We start from the raw sequence: 19,731 nt of genomic DNA, 5'->3' as shown, positions 1-19,731 counted from the left end.
CTCTGGCTAGCTTGAACGGGTAGCGTCGGGATAGGCCATAACAACCACCCAGCGAGGCGTTGTGCTACTATGGGGGAATACCGAACCGAACCGAGAGGAAAAACGGTTTGGGTTTAGTTTTTAGCCGAGTTAAATGATGAAAACCTTCCGGAAAGTCGACGCAAGTGGAAATGATCGTATATTAGAGATCAAATGTGGACATTGACGTCGATTCGTGCGTAATGAGCAGAGTTGGAAAAAGAAGGTGTTGAGCTGCATTTTTTCTCTTTCTGCCAGAGACAACTTGGGTCGGAGTACTGACGAAAGTACGAGGGGAAACCAAGACAAATACTGTCTACGAAGCCCTCCACTTTCTGGTAAATATACCGACTGCTCTTTTTTCAACAGTTGCATCGCATCCTGCTCGAAGTAAATTGCTGTTTCCGAGGGGTAAAGTCAAAGCGAGACAACGGAGATAGCTTACCCTAGCCTCGCAGGGTATGCTACTAATTACAGGGATGTGGTGAATATGACTCCTCTCTGTAGGCTGCCGTGAAATATTCGGTCATTACTTCTCATATTTATCAGCTGAGACAGAAATCCACTTGATTTTTGCTCTCGCAAGCACTTTTAACCATGGCTTCCGCTGAGCAGCGATAGCCCACCAGTAGCCCGTAGAGCAACAATAGCTCCGCGTTAACGATATGCTAACAAAGCCACTGCAATGATTGATTTTTTAAATACATTGGTTACAGAAGGGGGTACTCCGTTTCTTTTTAGTGGGGGTAAATCGATGGAAAAATTTAGCATGCATGGATGTGCATTGTCACTTTGCGGATCAACCTACCTACATGTTGCTGTTTATTACCTCTGTGTCAGATAGTTGTTGATAGGCTGTACTATGGTAACAACATAGTCCGTCATCTATTGCAACCGCATCTTACTTGCGGAATAATGGTTTATGGATTTCGAAAGCCACGTAATAATTGTCAGTAGTCGATATTACCCAGTGCAAATTTAGAGGTCAGTAATTGTGCATTTGCAGGTATCCTGTTTGCAGTGTGTAGGTGTCTTGTCCACAGTCTGTGTCATTATTCGCCTAACTCACCCAAAGAATCATTTATTGTACCATCTTAATGAGTTTCTCTGTGTTGGTGTCACCATCTATTTAAGTAGCCATATGCTCCTGGTGATAATCCTGTGGTTACCTCACTGAATTTCTGATCAGCGTTTAGTTAACCCTGAAAGCCAACCTTTGGTTTTCTTTTTGTCTTCTGGGTTGAGAAAGGTGCATTCCCTGCACTCTTCAGTTTCTGGGTTTGTCGTTTTGCATGTAATGTAATTGTGTTAATGCTCCAGAGTCATATAATGACATGTAATTATTGGAGTTGCATGCTCAGAATTGTGTGATTGGCATGAAAGGCCATGAGCTTGCAAATACTTGCCACAGAGTAACTGAATGAGCTGGACTTTGGCCTGAATGCTGTTTACCCTGGCCAGTTGGATGGAGAACTCAACAAGGAGCACTGACATCTCACTTAAAATAAGCACTCATTGTTTCCTCATTTGCCATTTATTCTCAGGAGATTGACTGTCAGGCTGTGTTTGTATAGTCATTAATGTGTGCACACTTAACATTTCTCTATGGAAAACCTGGGCCCTGACCTAGACTGTCATTCATCAGTTCAGCCTTTGTCTTTAAGTGTTGTCATGTTTTAAACCAAATGTGTAAAAGAAAATAATATGTTTATGCTGTTGAAATAATATATATTCTGTCCATGTTTTTGTTTTGTTTTTTGTATGTTATGGCATTTAGGACAAATAAACATAATCACCTGACATTATTTAGTGAAATGTCAAATATGCAGCACCATGGTTCATATTGTTGTTTGACACGGGCTAATCCAGTGGCTGCCCACCATGAGTCATCATTGTGGAGACTTTTGTTTCCTCTATATCGCTCTGTCATTTCAGTGTTGTTGTTTTCTAGCTTGTTCTGATTCCTGTAGTTTCCTGTAATTCTCTTGGCAGTCTGTAATCAGTTGAATTCACAGTTTAACTGAGTAAGATGATTGACAAAACACTGCAGATGTAAGCAGTCTGCTCTGACTCTGAGTTTTGTCTCTCCAGCTGTCCTTTCAGACAAAATATGACATTATTTTGTTTTTTGTTCCACCTGCGGTTCATCTTCCCCTTGCGCATTGTTGTAGGATGTTAACAGACATATCAATATCATAGAGGTCACACTGTCTTCAAAAGTTCTGGTTTCTGCTCACTGCAGCATTTCTTATGACCCCTTTAGAGCACCTCTTATTGTATCAAATATCCAAAAAGTCAAACTATCTATAATTACCGTTTCAAGACATATTCTTTTTCCAGTTATGTTGCTGCTTACACAATGACCAACTCTCCATTCAGGTTGTTCAGCAAAACTTTTAAAATGATATTCCCATTAACTGTGTTTATAACAAAGGATGAGTTATGAGACATAATTTGTTTGTATGTTTTTATATTAATTGGGCAAAATCTACATCTTTCCTTTTGAACTTAAGTCAAGTAAGTGAATGATTTGTTTCTCCTGGGATCAGTGTAGCAGGACTTAATGAGATAATAATATGCCAGCATTGGAATGAAAAAAATCCCTGTTGGAGAAATCAAATTGAAGTATTGTATTTAGCGCTTTGACACATAAAGAGCACTTTGCAGCTGCTGTGTAATTTTAGACAGGAAAGTGTTTGGGGGATGTATTTCAGTGTTTCTGCTGTTGCTGCCATTTTATTTGGGGCTGACTGTGACATTGGCACATGGTATCTCTTCTTCAGAAGGTTAGGGCCTGTGTCACTGATCCTAACAAAGATAATTATCAAAAGGTGATGCTTTCATCACCATACGTTGCTTTTTACCATTTCAGAATAACAATGTGGTTCTTTAGGTTTATGAACTGTTAGACAATTACCAGAAAGGCAAGAAATCGAAATTTCACAGCTATCTGCCACATTGACCGATTAATTCTTCATTTTGCTTTTGATTGTTTAAGTCTTGTCATGCCAGTCTAGCTTTATTACTGCTGTCACATTGATTCAAAATGTTCAAATGTACATTTTGGTAGCTGAGATTTAGTTTTTTGTTAGGAGTCTACATTGAAATAATAAGAATGTGCTGCTGAAATGTGTGGTTGCAGATAGGAAAGGAGACACAGATACTGTACCTGCCTCTTCCTTTTTCTCCAGCCATGATGAGGAAATCCACATAAATGATTGATAAAGTATCCTGACTGTAATTTGAATAATACATTGGCCCTCTTGTCGTGCTAGGCATTTTTGTATCGTGGTGTTCTTTGGGAGCCTGGACGATTTTCAAAAAAATAAAAAAAAAAAAGAACCAGTTGACTGAGACAAGGTGAGCTGTTTGAAATTGTGCATATGGCTGTGTTTATGTGTGTATACACTGAGAAAGAAAGGTGGGGGCAGGGAGTGTCTCCTGTCACCTCTCATTAGGGACGCATAGTCCAGCTTGGCTGGCGTCTGCCTTCCCCCGTCTGTGGCACTGCCCTCCTCTGCTCCCAGCCTAAGCACTACAGAGCAGCACACTGTTTGTGTCTAATCTGCAGTAAAGTGTCTTAATGTTCGGCATCAGAGATTATGGCAGAGATGCTTCTTATTGAACAGTGTGAGTCAGGTCTCAAGGAAATAGCTGTCCTAAATTATGCTTTTAGAATTCTGCACTGCAGCTGAAGTTAAATTTGGCTCACTCATTTGAATGAGTTAAAGCTGTGAATCTGCCTGGCTGGGAGTCAGGGTATTGTTCAATTGATGTGTTGGTTGCTTTGTTTTATTCTGCCTCTGTTGTGCTCCTTTGAGGACCCCACCACCACCCCCTTTGTAAACAAGACAGTATATATCTCAAGGGCTTCCTCTTCTCTCCTGCATATTCAAATTCATTTTCTAATTTTGTCCAAATGAATTCCCTGTGAAGATGGGGCATATTTAAAGCGGTCTAATGAAATAAAGATCAACTAACATTTTTATTGGACTGCTCCAGCGTGACTGCTTGGTGACTGTTAGTGTGTGGCGTAAGAGGTTTTCCATTGAACCCTTGGGAAGCAGTGGGGGGCTGCTCTACAGGGACAGACACAATGATTTATTAGTAAGGTAGGCAGGAAAACTAGCCGGCTGAGATAAAACAGATCTCCCATCACATTGCTGTTCTCTAACTGGTTTCACGTACAGTGACTAAATCTGTATACATATACATATACATGTTCTTATATCATTATCTGAAGGCAAAGATTACAAGGTCTCTAATAACGTCTTGCCCAGTAGGATTAAGGTTACATGCATTCAGAGTACTGTAATTTTATATAATGATGTTAATTTAGTGGACAGTTTTCAGAGACACGTTGCGTTATGTTCAGAAAAACTCAGGGGTGTGTTACAAATAATGTTAATCATGGCTGCGTTCTGTTCACTTGTTACCAGAACATTTGAACAGAACCCAGTTATTCATAACTGTGTGACAGTAAACTAACATGTATTATCAGCACCGTGAAACTGAAGCAGCTAAATGAAATGTAAAATTCTAATTAAATAAAATTGTTGAAAGATAAAATAGAGAGGAATGTCAGTCTTTTTGTAATTCAGTCAGTACAAGTATTTCATCAGACACGTTCCACATTGCAATAAATTTGTTTATATTAGGTAAATGTGACTGCTGTATAAATATGATAGTACACTCTTTGTTAGTAGACAAATTTATGCCATTTCCTAGTAGGACAGTATATCTGACATTGCAGTGCTGTTACAGGACACAGTGTTTAGTTGCTATGTACTGACATTAACTGAATACAGCTGAAAACTTTTACTGACCTAGAGGTAAATTTCAGTATAAATGAGAGAGTCACACTAAACCACTTTCCTCTCATTGATTTGACCTTAGTGATTGAGTGTCACTAAGATTGCAGGATCATTTAGGAGGTGTATAAGGATGTTCTGTTCATACAGAATAAATTATATCAATATAATTTAATCATCATAGACTATAGAAGTGGACAAGATAAGCAAAAGTGTCTGAACGTAAGCCAAAAATCAGTGTACATCTGCATTAGATTTGTTGTTGACTGGCAGTCAGGAGTTTCCTGAAGGCCGATGAGAGGAAGTCTCTGTTAACCTCAGTCAGTGTTGAAGATTACAGATTGTGAACACACAGTCTTGAGATGGTGACTATCACTCTAAAAACAAACACAACAAACAAAAAAAACTCATCTCTGCGATTTCTAGCATTTCAGGCGTGCAGATTTGTCATGGCAGCTATGACTCATGTTTGCACTAAAATAAATGTGGTTGAATCAGTGTGATGAATGGTAATAGATTTCGCTCTGTTCAGTTTGCTTAACGTTGACAATCTGGGCCATTCATTGACAGAGTCCAAACAATCCAGAATCATCATGTTATAATCAGATGCTCGATCATTATTTGATTTAAACCTCTTTCTGTTATTTCTGTCCTCTTTCATCTTCTTCCTCCAGGCATGCCAGGCTGGGCCTGGGGCTCTGAGGACGCTTCAGAGGATCCACGCCTGACCTATGACTGAGGAGTGAGAGGAGTACGTTGTCTGAGCAGAATGACTCAGCAAGAGGGGGGACCCCCAAAAAGCAAGTGAAGAGAAGTAAGGATGGGTGCCAATGGATCCAGCTATCCACACTCATGCTCCCCACGCATAGGGGGAAATGCACAGGCACAGCAGACATTTATAGGTAGGTATTTTACTGTGGCTTAATTACTGTTAACAGAGTCTGTACTGTTACATCCTTCTGTATTTTTATTTGGCATATGATGATAACCTCCAATGTTACATGAGTTAGTAAAACATGATTTTTCCCCTTTGCTCTGAAATGAAATTTTATTACTGTCGTCCTGTAGACCCCATTTGACTCTATGCACCCATGCTATAAATGCATAACAGGGGTCTAACATGGACAGATTCACACTTAGATTGCATTAACCAGCTTCCGTGATAACTAATGGTGCAAGAGATTAATTTTCTGCTCATGAGAGCTATTGAACTGGCCCATTGACCCATGCAACTGAGACACATCCATTGAAAAAATGGGAGTATTATGAGAGGAAGGTATACAAAGAAACTAGTGTGTCTAGTGTTAGTGGTTAACCAAATACATTAAGTACTTGCTGGTAACATCTGGTAAAATAGTATCAGTCCTCCAGAAATTGTCTTTTTAGCTTTGTTGGTGCAATGTCTCTGTTGCGTGAAAAATATGATTCATATAGGATGTGAGATAATCTAGTGTCTAGTGACCATTGTTCCTTTGACTAGCTTTATTCTGCTTGTTAGAGACATGTATCTGATGAATGGTATAACAGGATGTGAGTTTATGTTTGGTTCCAGTTTCAGCAGCATTCATTATAGTACTACAGCTACTATATTTCTTTCTCGCAGTTCGTAACTCCATGCACCTAAAAAGCGTATGACCTATTACTTTGAATGCATTTATATTCTTATAAATGCTTATATACTTACAGGTATATCTGTAAGCATATTATCCTATATCGATTGTATTTAAGTTTTTGAAAGATCACTGCCTAATATGAGCCATGTTTAAAGCTCCTAAATCATAAGCCATTGGAATTTTTATGGTTTACTGTATGCTTTTTAATCTTTCTCTGCAGATCTCAGTGCCCTCAGCACTAGAAGAACTGTTCTAGAGATTAATTTGAATGAATATTTCCTCAACAAAAACATTGTTAATTTCAGTTTCAAAATGATTTGTCTCTGGGTTTTTTCGGACCTTAACTTTAAAGTAAAAACACTGTTAAAGGAGCCAAATTATCTCAGTAGCCCCTGAGACCTCTGAGGTTTGCTCTTTGCTCTGAGCTCTGTGGCTCACTTGAGCTGCGCCACAGATGATTCACAATGTTAGAATGATTACTATTTGGGTCACACTGATGGATGCTGAGAAGGGCAGGCAGAGAGGATCTCCTTGGCAGAGCTTCCACTGACGTATGAGTCCTGTCTATCAAACCGAAGATAATGCTATTTAGCGTAATTGGGCCAAAGTATGTCTGGAGTTCATTGAGCAGGACAAAGTCTTCAATGAGCCAATTGGGTCTTAGTCTGTAATGAACCATAGTTTTGTCTAAAACAAAACAAAATGAGAAGGTTTTGTGTGTTTTTTTTTGTGCTCCCCACTGTTGAACAAGATCCAAATTCTTTGGTAGCTGGGTCAGGGTACGATGTGCTTGCCCTGACAGAACTGGCCACACCACAGGCCAGATTGTGTTTCTAGCAGTCTGGCTTCAAGAGTGGGTTATGAAATTTGATGTCTCACCAGATGACCATTTTCAAAATAAAATATCTGTTAGTTCTTTTATTGATATCAGCAGGTGATCCAAAATGCGGCAGCACGCCTCATTTTCAATCAACCTAGAAGGTCTCATGTCACACCGCTCTTCAGATCTTTACACTGGCTTCCTGTGGCTGCAAGGATCAGGTTCAAAGCTCTGTCTCTTGCCTACAGAGTGGTGAACTCCACAGCTCCATCTTATCTCAATTCAATCGTTCAGGTCTACATCCCCTCCCGTCCACTGCGCTCAACCAGGGAACGTCGTCTGGTGGTACCAGCACCACACAGTCGACACCAAGGAAAACTGTTCAGCTCAGTGATCCCAAGATGGTGGAATGAGCTGCCTATCTCTGCACGCTCAGCCACCTCACTTGCAATCTTTAAAAAACTGCTGAAAACAGAACTCTTTCGCATCTTCCTTTGCACTTAAAAAAAAAAAAAAAAAAAAAAAAAAAAAAAATTCTACCCTTTCTTTCTAACATCTCTTGAAACAGTAACACTTTTTTGATAGCACTTTGCTTTGATGTTGTTCTTCTGACTTAGATTTTGTTTGCTTGCCTTGTTCCTCACTTGTAAGTCGCTTTGGATAAAAGCGTCTGCTAAATGACTAAATGTAAATGTAAATGTAAATTTATAGTCTTGTGTATTTATACACAGAATAAAGTTCCTGTAAAGCTAACCTGATTTTCATTCCAGGGACTTCATCCTACTCTCAGCAAGGATATGGCTGGGAGTCGAAGCTATACAGCCTGGAGCACGGCCATGAGCGTCCCGCAGACAGGAAGAAGAAGAGCCTTGGTCTGGCAACCCTCAAACGGAGGTTCATCAAAAGGAGGAAGTCCAGCCGCTCAGCAGATCATGCACGGCAGATGCGGGAGCTTTTGTCAGGGTGGGACGTCCGTGACACAAACGCCCTGGTGGAGGAGTATGAGGGAACAGCAGCCCTCAAGGAGCTGAGTTTCCAAGCCAGTCTGGCACGTGCAGATGCTCCCAGCTTGCAGCGTAACCTTGCTGCCCTCTACCAGCACAAGTACTGCACTGATGTGGACCTTATATTTCAAGGTACTTGCTTCCCAGCTCACCGGGCCATCCTGGCTGCCCGCTGCCCCTTTTTCAAGACTCTGCTATCCTCATCCCCCGGCTATGGAGCAGAGGTTCTCATGGACATTGAGACAGCTGGCATTGATGTGCCCATGTTCTCTGCCCTTCTTCACTACTTGTACACTGGGGAGTTTGGGGTGGGTGGAGCAGAGGATACCAGGCTCCAGAATGTGGATGTACTGGTACAGCTTAGTGAGGAGTTTGGTACACCCAACTCCCTGGAGGCAGATATGAAGGGCTTGTTTGACTACATGTGTTACTATGATGCTCTGCTCAGCTTCTCTTCTGACTCTGAAATGGTAGAGAACTGTAACGAGAGAGGGGCTGTGGCTGCAGTATCAGCAGGAGGCTCAGGAGGAAATATGGGCCCCGAGACCCCAGATGAGGACCTTAGGGCTCACAAGGCAATCCTCTCAGCACGTTCTCCTTTCTTTAGGAACCTCTTACAAAGACGCATCCGCACAGGAGAGGAAATGACAGAGCGTACTTTGCAGACACCCACCCGCATAGTGCTGGATGAATCCATCATTCCTCGGAAATATGTGCAAGTTATTCTCCACTGCATGTATACAGATGTGGTGGAGCTTGGGCTGGTACTGCGGGGCAGTCCTTCGGCAAGCAGCCTCGGTGAGGTGCAGGCCCTCGTTTCAGGGGGGCGTGGGGCCAGCACACGCACTGAGGAGGCCATGGAGCTGTACCATATCGCTCTATTCTTGGAATTCAGTATGCTAGCTCAAGGTAAGTCATAATCACATCTTATAATGCAAAACATCAATACAAATGAACATTATATGATTTCAAAAGAAAGATGTTCTCTTTGGATTGGGTTTGATTACAGTCAGATTGTCTTGCGTCTGAGCTTGGACAGATTGCTTAAAACCCTCTTTAAGTCTGATAATGTAGTTAAATAGCCTTTAGTCAGCCTGGGCTGCCACAATTATGGTGTCATTTTCCTTTGTAATATGAGTAAGATTTTGACATAACTGTCTGAATTTGTTTGTTATTGTGGTTGTGGTTGGTTTGTTTTTTTAGTCTTTTTTATGATTACCAAGCTCTCCCTCAATATAAATGCATACAGTATATCTCACACTTACTCTCCGAATAATATTCTGTCTTTATAAAACTGAATCATGCTTATGCTGGCATATGTGCAATTTGGCTGTCCTGGGTGAACTAGTGTTAAATGGCTTGGCTGTGATGGATGATAAACTGAAGCAGGAGCATTGGTATAGGCTGGAGAGTTGCTGTTTGATGAACTACTACCATCATCATCCCGCTGCTGGTCTGTCTATCTGGTCTGATCTTATCCTAGTCTGACCACTGTTTGGTATAATCAGTAACATGCTGACGGTTACAATAGTGGGTTGACATGAGCCAGTCAGCTTTGTCACTCTCTGCTCTTCTACTGGGGACTTGTCCGAGTGCTGTCCAGCTTCTGTAAGATGTATATTATCTGTGTATATTATCAGAGGTTGTATGTACACAGTTTTTTAAATAGTAGCATGTTCTAATAAATCCTCACCATCACATCTTTCAGAGCCACAATAATTGGAGTTAGTCTTGATTTGTGCCTCTGTGGAACTTACACATACATGTTTTATTCTCTATTTTTTTGTGCAAATTCAAACTGCAGTGTTGTTTTTCTTATTTCATATTAATGACTGGCATGTTTAGGGCACAATTTAACATAATAATAATAATAATAATAATGATAAACATGCTTGTGTACAATATTTTAAAAGCATAGCATTTGTACTGGGCAGCTGCGTAATAGAGTGATTGTCATTTTCTTAAAACCAGTAAAGTGTTTTGAATAGCAGTGTACACTAAAACCAGCATACCCACAACCGGTTAGACACCACTTCCTACCCTCAAGCTCTAGTGTCACTCTCAGGGTCACTCTGGCAGCTTAAGCTGGCAAATAGTGTCATCCCCTCACGCCATCACCTCCACCTCCCTCCCACCCACCCCCCTTTCAACAAGCCCCTGCTGGAGGGTATTTTTATCCCCTCTCCTCCCTCTCCCACTGTGCTGCACGGCTCTAATCAGTTCCCATGAAACCTCAGTATGGAATGTGATGGGATGGTTGAGGTTGACCCAGTGTCATTTTTATCCAAGTTCCCTCTCTTCGTCTTTTCTGCAATTTCCTGTTATTACCCTTTTTGAGATCTCTCTTTTCTTGCGTCTTAGCAATTTTTATTCTTGCACACTCCCATGTGTCAAATAATCGTGGCATTTGTGGGTTGATTATGAAGACCAGAAATTAAGATGAGTCCATCCCAACTTCAGTAACTCCCATGTCTCTTCAGAAGACAGCAGAGAAGCTTATGTCAGAGGTTTCATGTGAAGAAACATGGCCCTCTCATCTGTCACATCATCTTTTCCCCCCATGTGCACCTTGACTGCTGCCCTCTAGCTGTGTGAAGTTTTGGCCTGCGGAGGTTTTTCTGGATCAGTTAAGCTGTCTGTCATTCTTCCTTATTAATTCTCAAGATGTGTATCCCTTTATGACTCCATCTCACTCAAATGGCAACCAATATTAAAAGCCTTATTAATTTTTCAAGTGCACCACAGAGATGATAGCCAGCTGGAGTGGTTGCAGTGTGTGCACTGTAGTACCTCCTCTCCCTCATATGCATACTGACTGATCAGTGCCCAATCTTGTGCTTGAAGTGTGTTGACTGAAGTCCCAGTCCTTGAGTGGTCATCAGACATGATTTACATCCACAAGGTTGTTTACAAGCTATATAGTTCAGTTGATGTTTTTAGTGGCTTTGGAGACTCCATAAAGACAGAACTCGCATGACAGAATACATACGTCCTTGAAAGTTATTGAATTGTATTTGGCTGTTCCTGTTCCTTCGGTTGTGTTGATATTCTTGTCAGTCAGCTAAGCTCCAGTGAATGTGGTGTTTCACCCATGGAGAGAAGAGGAGGTGTGTATTAGATATAATGCTGATTCTAATCTCCAGCTCGTAATAAAAGTGCTGTAATTTAAAAGACCGGCTCTGGCTTTGAATTTTAATATGATAAAACAGAACAGAGTTGTTTGCTTTCCTGTGCCACTGGTCCCAAATTGGGAATTGTCTGTCTTTATGATGTGTGCCTGTGTGGGGAGGCCAAAGATGCAAAGGTGAAAGAATGAAGTACGTTAAAAGATTTTATAGGAAACAGGCGGGACAAGCATGAGAAGTGGAGATGGTGGCACAGATGTTGGGAATTCATTCACTCTTCCAGTCTGTTTATTGCAGATAAAAACAACAAAGTGCCTGGGTCCATATTTCAACTTCATCTGTCTTCTTAACGATGCAGGATTTCCACCCTTGATTTAAAACACTGTGGGCGTCTGCTTTGCATTCTTCTAACTTGCTATTACAACTAAAGATGCCCAAAAGCAAGAAGTGCATCATCAGTGCATGTGTGTCCTGCATGTATTTTTATCTGCATGTACATTGTTGCTTAATTGTTTGTATATGTTTATCTTAAAATGTGTGTGAGCTTGGACCAATGAACATTTTTCTACAGCAAATCCATTTCAGGAGTCATTCCTCTCAAATCTGGTGTCTAGTTTCCCCGAGTGTATGTTCAAAGTGGTGGTCTGAGGGCAGAAAAGCACCTTATCTTAAACTATGAGATCTAAGAGCTTCCCAGAGGAGTGTCACTGCTGGCCCAAGAGCTGATGGACGGGATGGCCTGGATTGAGGAAGTGGGCAAGCTTGTATTTCAGTGTAGACTAGCTCTGACTGCATGTTAGTCAGTCTGGTTTTACCTCTGTGGATGTCTGTTTTGTATTTAACATTATTGATCAGAGAAAACTTTGGAGTAAAAGCCAAGTTAGGGATTGCCATAGATAGCTTGACCAAATTAAACATATGCTAATCGGAGTAGATGATAGAGGTTTTAATTCTGCCTAAAGATAACCCTCTTAGAATATGTCTGACACTCTGTGTGTCAGTGAGTACTGAATTTTCAAAACCTAGCTCTTTTTTAATAGCTAGAGCAGCAGGTACATAATTCTCTAAGCTTTCTGTGGCGGTTTAATGCATTTTTGATTTATGCACACAAATGTGTACACATTTGTAAAGTGTGTGTGCTTTTGCACTGGCAGCACATTTCCTCAGGCTGCAGTGTTTACTTATCACCATTAAGAGGAGGCAGCTTGAGACTGAAACACATCAAGGTATCAAAGGCATTTCTGTGGGTTGGTGTGTTACAGAGTTAAACCACTGCCTGCTGTTCTGGTATGTGCTCTGATTTAGGAAACGCAGCAAGAAGGATGTGGGGGCTACTTAAGGCAGACTCCCTGGGTCAGGGAATAAGAGTCAACATTTCTTATGGTCTGGCAGTGGCTGTAGAATTATTTCTTTCATTTAAATAACTGCTCAGTAAATCTCTATATATTGTTTTGCTTTTCTTTTAAAGCAAAGTTTATGTGAAATGTTATACTGCTGGCTTGATTATCTTTATGTGATTATGGACATGATACATTTGAAGCCATAAAAACTCAAACAATATCATATTTAAAATATATGAATATAGAATATCAGTGGTAACTTGCTATAAGTCTGTCTTATTGCCTCTTCTAGGCTGCGAGGACATTATTGTGGAAAGCTTGTCTTTGGACTCACTCGTCCCCATCTTGAAATGGAGCTCTCAGCCGTATGGCTCCAAGTGGGTCCACAGGCAGGCCATGCACTTTCTCTGCGAGGAGTTCAGCCAGATTGTCACCTCAGATGTTCTCTATGACCTTAGCAAGGAACATCTTCTCAGCGCTATTCAGTCTGACTACCTCCAGGTAAGGCAACAGGACACCACCCATCAGTCTGTTGTCACCCTCTTGGACAGGTCACAGTTCTGATATTTGAGTTCAGTAATAGATGCCTGACTTGTGTATAATAATAATTTAATATAAATACAGTAAAGACTTGTATTAACACATTCTCTGTCTCAATCACACAACATATAAATAGACACTTAGGAAGACACTGACAACACTCAGGGTCTCCAGAGTAGCCCATTTCCTGGAGGGAAATGCCTTCAAAGCCACAATATAATCAAAGTTGAGTTGTGATCTGCATAGCCAAGCTACTAGACCACCAGATCAGATGGTTGAGCTGAACAGCCGCCAGTCTCAGCTTTACTGGGACTCCACCTGAACATATTGCATTTTCACCATATACTCAATTAACAGGTTTCCAGATTTATTCTCAACAATATATAACCTTGTCCTAATAACATTTTTGTGTCTTTCTTTCTCCCTGTCCTACATCTCTTTCTCTCCCTCTCTGATCTCATTCACAGGCGAGTGAACAGGACATTCTCAAGTATGTTGTTAAGTGGGGTGAGCAGCAGCTTATTAAGAGGATGGCAGACAGGGGTAAGATAATACACTCTATAATTACCCTTTGAGCAGCCCCTCTAATGGCTTTGAGGAAATTAGCCACTTACCAGAGCTTCCAAAATACATTTAAAAGCATTACAAAAAGGAGCCAAACTTTATCCTCAAAATGAAATCAGGAGGAGGTATCTCCATAGCGACTGGTCATGTCATTGTGTACTCTGATCTTGTAAGCATGGTCAAGGTTATAGTCATCATACTGTCAGGGTTAGCTACGTGCTTTAGAAAGCTGAACCACACAACAAGAAATGCAGTGTTTATCTTAAAAAAATAAAAAAATAGCCAGCAGGTTGACTTAAAAGCATAATCATAGTTACATAAATAGTCACAGTCATATGCATTATATTAAAAAACTGCTAATGGCTGTTTGTGTCCTCATTTACCCAGAGCCCAACTTGTTGAGCGGCACAGCTCACAGCGTAAACAAGAGGGGAGTGAAAAGGAGAGACCTGGATGTGGAGGAGTTAAAAGAGATCCTGTCTCCCCTTCTGCCTTTCATCCGAACTGAGCACATATTACCTCCCAACAGTGACGTCCTCGCTGATGCAGTCAGTACTCCTTGTACCTCTTTTTTTTTTTTTTTTTTTTTTTTTTTTTTTTTTCCCAAGCTGCTGTGTGTATGATTGTGCATTTGAGTCATGGTGACCTTCTTAAACCAAGCATTGATCCACATTGTTTGTCCTGTTCACAGCTTAAAAGGGGTTTGATAAGCACCCCTCCTTCAGACATGCTACCCACAACTGAGGGGGGAAAAGCCAATTCCTGGTTGCGGCAGAAGAACGCTGGCATATACGTGCGCCCCCGCCTCTTCTCTCCTTATGTGGAGGAAGCTAAGGTAAAACTCATTCACATCTAATTAATGGAGCTTCTAAACAACAAAGGACACCATGGATTATTTGTCCTATAAGTAACTAATAGCAAAGAGAGTAGAGGATGTGTGAAGAGGAGATTAAAATTCATTGGAAAAGTTGTGAACCTGTTAATAGCACAGTCGTGCTTTAACATCTATTCATACCTGGTTGTTGCTGTGCATACTCAATATTTTAAATAGTTTTTAATAAATTGCTTCCATCATCTTGCCTGAAATTCATTTTATTGTACAGTATTTGCACACTTTGCTAATAACTTATAGGTCTTCCCAGGGCCATGAATATTTATAAACATATCCACAGACCAACGAAAGTCATTTTTAGATGAAGTGTCAATCAAGTGGAACTAATTGGCAAACCCTCTTGTCCTTGAGTTGTACTTTCATGTTCTGGTCTAACATGTCCTCTCCTGTCTATCTTTTCTCAGTCTGTACTTGATGAAATGATGGTGGAGCAGACTGACCTGGTACGCTTGCGACTAGTGCGCATGTCCAACGTCCCAGACACACTCTACATGGTCAACAATGCCGTGCCTCAGTGCTGTCACATGATTAACCACCAGCAAATGGCAAGCAATTCAACCACAGCTCCATCAGTTGTGGCCAATGAAATCCCAGGTAAGTAAAATGGTAGTGGAAACTGTGCTTAAATCAGCAAATATGCAGTTCTCGTGTAGGTGATTCTCCCTGGGTGACTCAAAACTATTTTCTGAGAATCAAACTGTTAAATAAAAAGGATTATTTTTTTAAGGGAATAAGAGTTCAACAGTTAATGTCTGTGTTTGGTGTCTTTCAGTACCTCCACTGTCAGTGGTGAAGGAGATGATCAGGAGGCTTCAGGAACTGAGACACACAGAGCAGGTCCAGAGAGCTTATGCCCTCAACTGTGGTGAAGGAGCCACTGTCAGCTATGAGCTGCAGCTCCGGGTGCTGAGAGAGTTTGGTCTGGCAGACGGAGCCACTGAGCTACTACAGGTTAGCAGAAAGCAAAATTTGTGCCTTGAAATTAAAAGAACATGAGATGGTTAAGGTTGAGATTCTAGCAAAGGTGGTAAAGCTGTTGATACAGACAGACCTCAGTAATGCAACAGACTGCACTACAATAGATATGGATTTCTTAAATGCCTTTTTCTCTTTTGTTTTTTCAGAATCCATACAAATTCTTCCCTGATGAACGGTTCGGAGATGAGAGTCCAATTCTGGCTCTGCGCCAGGTGGGTCGTTGTCGGGTAAACAGCAGCCCTGCCATGGATAGCATGTTCACAGAGCTGGACGGGGTAGCTGGCTTCCACCCTCCTCTACCTCCTCCACCTCCCCCATACCACCCCCCTGCCACACCCAGCCATGCTCAGCTCAAGGGTGCCTGGCGACCTCGTGTGCCCATGCCGATTCCCACCCGCTCCTTCTCCTACCCCTGTAACCGCACCCTGGTCCAACGTCATGCATCTGCCAAGCATGGCAGCTCAGAGTACTCCTCTGTGCCCAGGGCACAGCCCCCAGACTGCACCAACCCTCAGGCTATGGGTAGAGCTTTGCTTTCAGACCAGCAAGCGGTGAGTGTGTGTGTCTGTGTTACTTCCTAGAGTCCTTGCGACACGTTTTTGTTTATGCAAATATAACCATATAGTTCTTGTCTGAGATCATTCTGAGATCATAATTTGCTCAGTTGTCAGGTGACATTGCATATTTTTATCTGTTCTCTAATGCAGATGAGCATGGAACCTGTTATGAGGGAGTTCATGCCTGACATAGCACTGGGTGTCTCAGTCATGTCCCTGAGGGAACAGCACATGGTAGAGATGGACAGAGATAACCCTCACAGCCCCATGGGCCCCTCAGGCCACCATCTGCCACATGGGCCTTGTCCTTCTGCCCGCCTCAGCCATGGCCACGGCCCTGGACATGGCCACTCCTGCAAAAGACATGCACCTGAACCCAAGTTAGAAGCTCAAGTCGAATTTCCTGACCTGTATGACTTCTCCTGCCGACCTGCAACCCCATCCACCACTCACCCTTTGCCCTCCTTTGCAGGGCCAGACCTCTACAGCCACAGCTGTACCCCCTCCAGCGCCTATCCACCACCTTACATTTCAGACTCTCAGTCGCAGGGCCACCTGCAGGGACGGACTGCCCAAGATCCACTACGGCTGGATGTCCTCAGTATGACCTCCCAGAGGCATGATGGAGTTCTTGCCAGTCCCTCTGGGGCTCAGGCTAGAATGGGACATATGTCGAGGGGGCGATCAAATGAGACAGACCTGACCAATGGTTTAGGCCATTTACGTTCTCCCAGTGGAAACATTGACAGCTATGAAGAGAGACACACAGTATCTAGAGACGCTACAGAAGAGATGGTTTTAGCTGGAGAATCATCAGGACCTCTCCACCAGCCTCATAGGAACAGTGTCAGTGAGGAAATCGCCAGAGACCGCAGGTCACCGAACAAGCCCGACTACCCTTATAAGAAATCTGCACTTTAACCCCAGTCGAGGAGCAGGGGTTGAGTTAAGAAAAGGGAAAGAGTGATATGTGGTGTGCTTTATAATAGATGGCAAAGCACTAAATGTGTGTCTGTGTATGTGTGTGTGATTGAGAGGAGCGGGGAATAGGGGTGGTTGATGCTTGCTATTTATAAGATCTGTCCTTTTGTCCTACCTCTATCACATTGTGCTATCCATCACACAGTCAGAGTATGGAAAGAGTAAGAACTGTCTCTACTATCAATGCTTGTAATTGATCTCTGCAAGCCTGCTGGTATAGAGGTTGACTCAGGTTCTACTGGGATGGATTGGTCTCCTGGCTTAGATTTTTTTTTGTTGTTGTTGTTGTTTTTTTTTTAAAGAAAGACGTTAGCTCTATGCTGATTTAATCCTGTGTGAGATGGTCACAATACTAGATGTAGCTCAATTATGAACTGATTGTTTAACAAAGACTATATTCATAGGTTCTGTTGTCTTTTGATTATTATCAGCATAGAATGAGGAGATGGTAGTATTCTCAATTTACACAAGCAAACAATGGCACAGTCTGGAACAGAGAGTATTGTGATAAAATCATATGTAAATACATCTAGCTGTATTTTTCCCTCCTCTGATTTGTATTTGAATTTCTTCCTGTAGCATGCCCATAGCAATCTACCTAACTAGTTCCCCTCCTGGCTATGGTTCTGAAGGGGTGATGAGTAAAGGCAGAAATTTAATCTGACAGGAAGTAGGCCATCAGACCTCATCATTCTCCTGTAACCCAGTCTGATAATTGTGTCAGACTTGGCTATCACAGCCTCTCTGTGGCTAGCTTAGAGGCAGAATCTTGGTGTTTTCAGAGAGGGGAGGGCAGGAGGATCACGGGCAGGTTCATTACTGAGATACAGTTAAAAATATGGGGGTGCCATGGCAACGGATGTACAGTGATCAAATGGAGTTCTGGGGGTTTGTTGGTTTTGCAGCTGGAGCAGGTGTGTGTGCGTTTGTGTGCACGAGGATAACTTTGATACACACAGGTGTTTAGACAATCTCAGTACTGTACACTCCCATCTTGAGTCAGGTCTGTTTGTACATATCAGAGCGCAGGATGATTAAACAGAGTCTTTGGCACAGAGTGTGTTGGTCGGTGTGCTAGAGCTCCCTCTTGTTCTGTTCAATCCAATAGCATCAAGTAATTAAATCTAAAGCCTTAATCAGTGCTTATAATATTCAGTTTTAGATACTTTTATTGAATTAAGTATGATGTCATTCTATTGCAACCCGTTCATATCTGATTTGACTGTTCTGATCACCATGAACACATGCTGCAGTTTTTCTGGGTGGCAGACGAGCATTTCACTTAACCCTAATGCGAAAACCATGTATATAGATCAGGACTCGGTCTCGCCACCTCATGGGAGATTGTGGACCTGCAAAGTCAGTATTGATGCTGGTAAATATACTGTTGAAGACCCGCAGCAGCTGTAGCTCCACAACCCTTCAAGTACACACACACAAAAGCCTGTTACAGCCAACAGCTGGTATACAACCTCACATACGAGTATCATTGCACTGGAGGAGCCACCTGTTTATTAGCCGAAGGGAAAAGGAACAAATGAATTTTGAACAAAAGAAATTGTATATTGAAGAAGAGTTGGCAATAGCTAGCTCATATCTCCGATGGAAATTGTATATAATGAATGGAGTACCAAATGCTCTGAATATTTTTTTTTTATGGTTTATCACATTTTAGTGGTCATTGAAGGTTTGTGTTTTTACTGTAGTGGACAACACTGTGTACTTTGTCATGAAATCTCACTAAGAATGTGTGGTAAAAAAACAAACAAAACAAAGATTGTGTCTCAGAATCACTTTTGTTCATAAATGTCACATCTAGGGCAGTCTGTTGAATATTGTAGTGGTGTGGATTACCATGTTTGTAGATGTTTCCCCTCCTATTTTCCTTTACTTGAAAAGTAACAGGAATGTGTAGAGGATCTGAAGCTATTAGCCCTCTGCTTAAGCAGTGATGAAGTTGCCAAGCAGAAAAATCATTTTTCCATCTAGGTTGCTTCATGGGGAAAAAATGCAAAACTTCTGATTCCTCCCCATGTTCATGTTGGGTAGTTGTTTTATTTTCCAGGACAATGTTCCATTGAATAAAGGTCCTTGTTTTGCTCTTTGCTGTAGAGAAGTCAGTGCCTTCCCATGCCTGCGGCTGGGCTTTTATTGGAGAAGTGACTTTGATGTCTATGCAAGCTCTTTTCTACCAGCTTACAAGCCTGCATCAAATAGTTCTTTGAAATCTCATGTAGCTCGTTTTGTGTACATAGTGTTATTTAGCACCTTTTGAAATTGTACCATCTAAAATGTGTGAATGCCTATGTTGAATTATAACAGGTACATTGTACTTGTATGGTATAGAAAACATGTTTGTAGATTGATATTCATTTGCATTTAGTTTCACTAAATCTATTTTTCTACTGTCACCTCAAAAGGTGCATAACAGTGGTCAACTTGGGCATCTTCAAAATAAACTGGTTTGATATTATGGAATCATGTGATC

General features: G+C 41.7%; 1 protein-coding gene across 1 annotated transcript; it reads left to right on the top strand.

Annotated features, from left to right (window-relative positions):
• btbd7 (BTB (POZ) domain containing 7) lies at positions 1-19,721 on the top strand. The gene is made up of 11 exons (XM_026354775.1): positions 1-356; positions 5,504-5,731; positions 8,033-9,175; positions 13,024-13,232; positions 13,739-13,814; positions 14,223-14,383; positions 14,527-14,670; positions 15,132-15,321; positions 15,500-15,678; positions 15,852-16,256; positions 16,413-19,721. Exons 2-11 carry the CDS (start codon positions 5,650-5,652, stop codon positions 17,181-17,183), a joined length of 3,360 nt encoding a protein of 1,119 aa, XP_026210560.1. The 5' UTR covers positions 1-356; positions 5,504-5,649; the 3' UTR covers positions 17,184-19,721.
• Positions 19,722-19,731: the final 10 nt, after the last annotated feature.

This window comes from Anabas testudineus, chromosome 12, assembly GCF_900324465.2.
Source record: "Anabas testudineus chromosome 12, fAnaTes1.2, whole genome shotgun sequence".
In the NCBI taxonomy this organism is placed as follows: Eukaryota; Metazoa; Chordata; class Actinopteri; order Anabantiformes; family Anabantidae; genus Anabas; species Anabas testudineus.
The sequence above is the reverse complement of the archived record's forward strand: the minus strand, read 5'-3'. Positions and strand labels throughout refer to the sequence as shown.

Bases quoted from the DNA above. Each gene is read 5' to 3' on its own strand.
- btbd7 (XM_026354775.1), top strand. From the start codon at position 5,650: ATGGGTGCCAATGGATCCAGCTATCCACACTCATGCTCCCCACGCATA. The intron at 5,732-8,032 runs GTAGGTATTTTA...TTTTCATTCCAG, and splicing joins GGCACAGCAGACATTTATAG to GGACTTCATCCTACTCTCAG. The intron at 15,322-15,499 runs GTAAGTAAAATG...GGTGTCTTTCAG, and splicing joins TGTGGCCAATGAAATCCCAG to TACCTCCACTGTCAGTGGTG.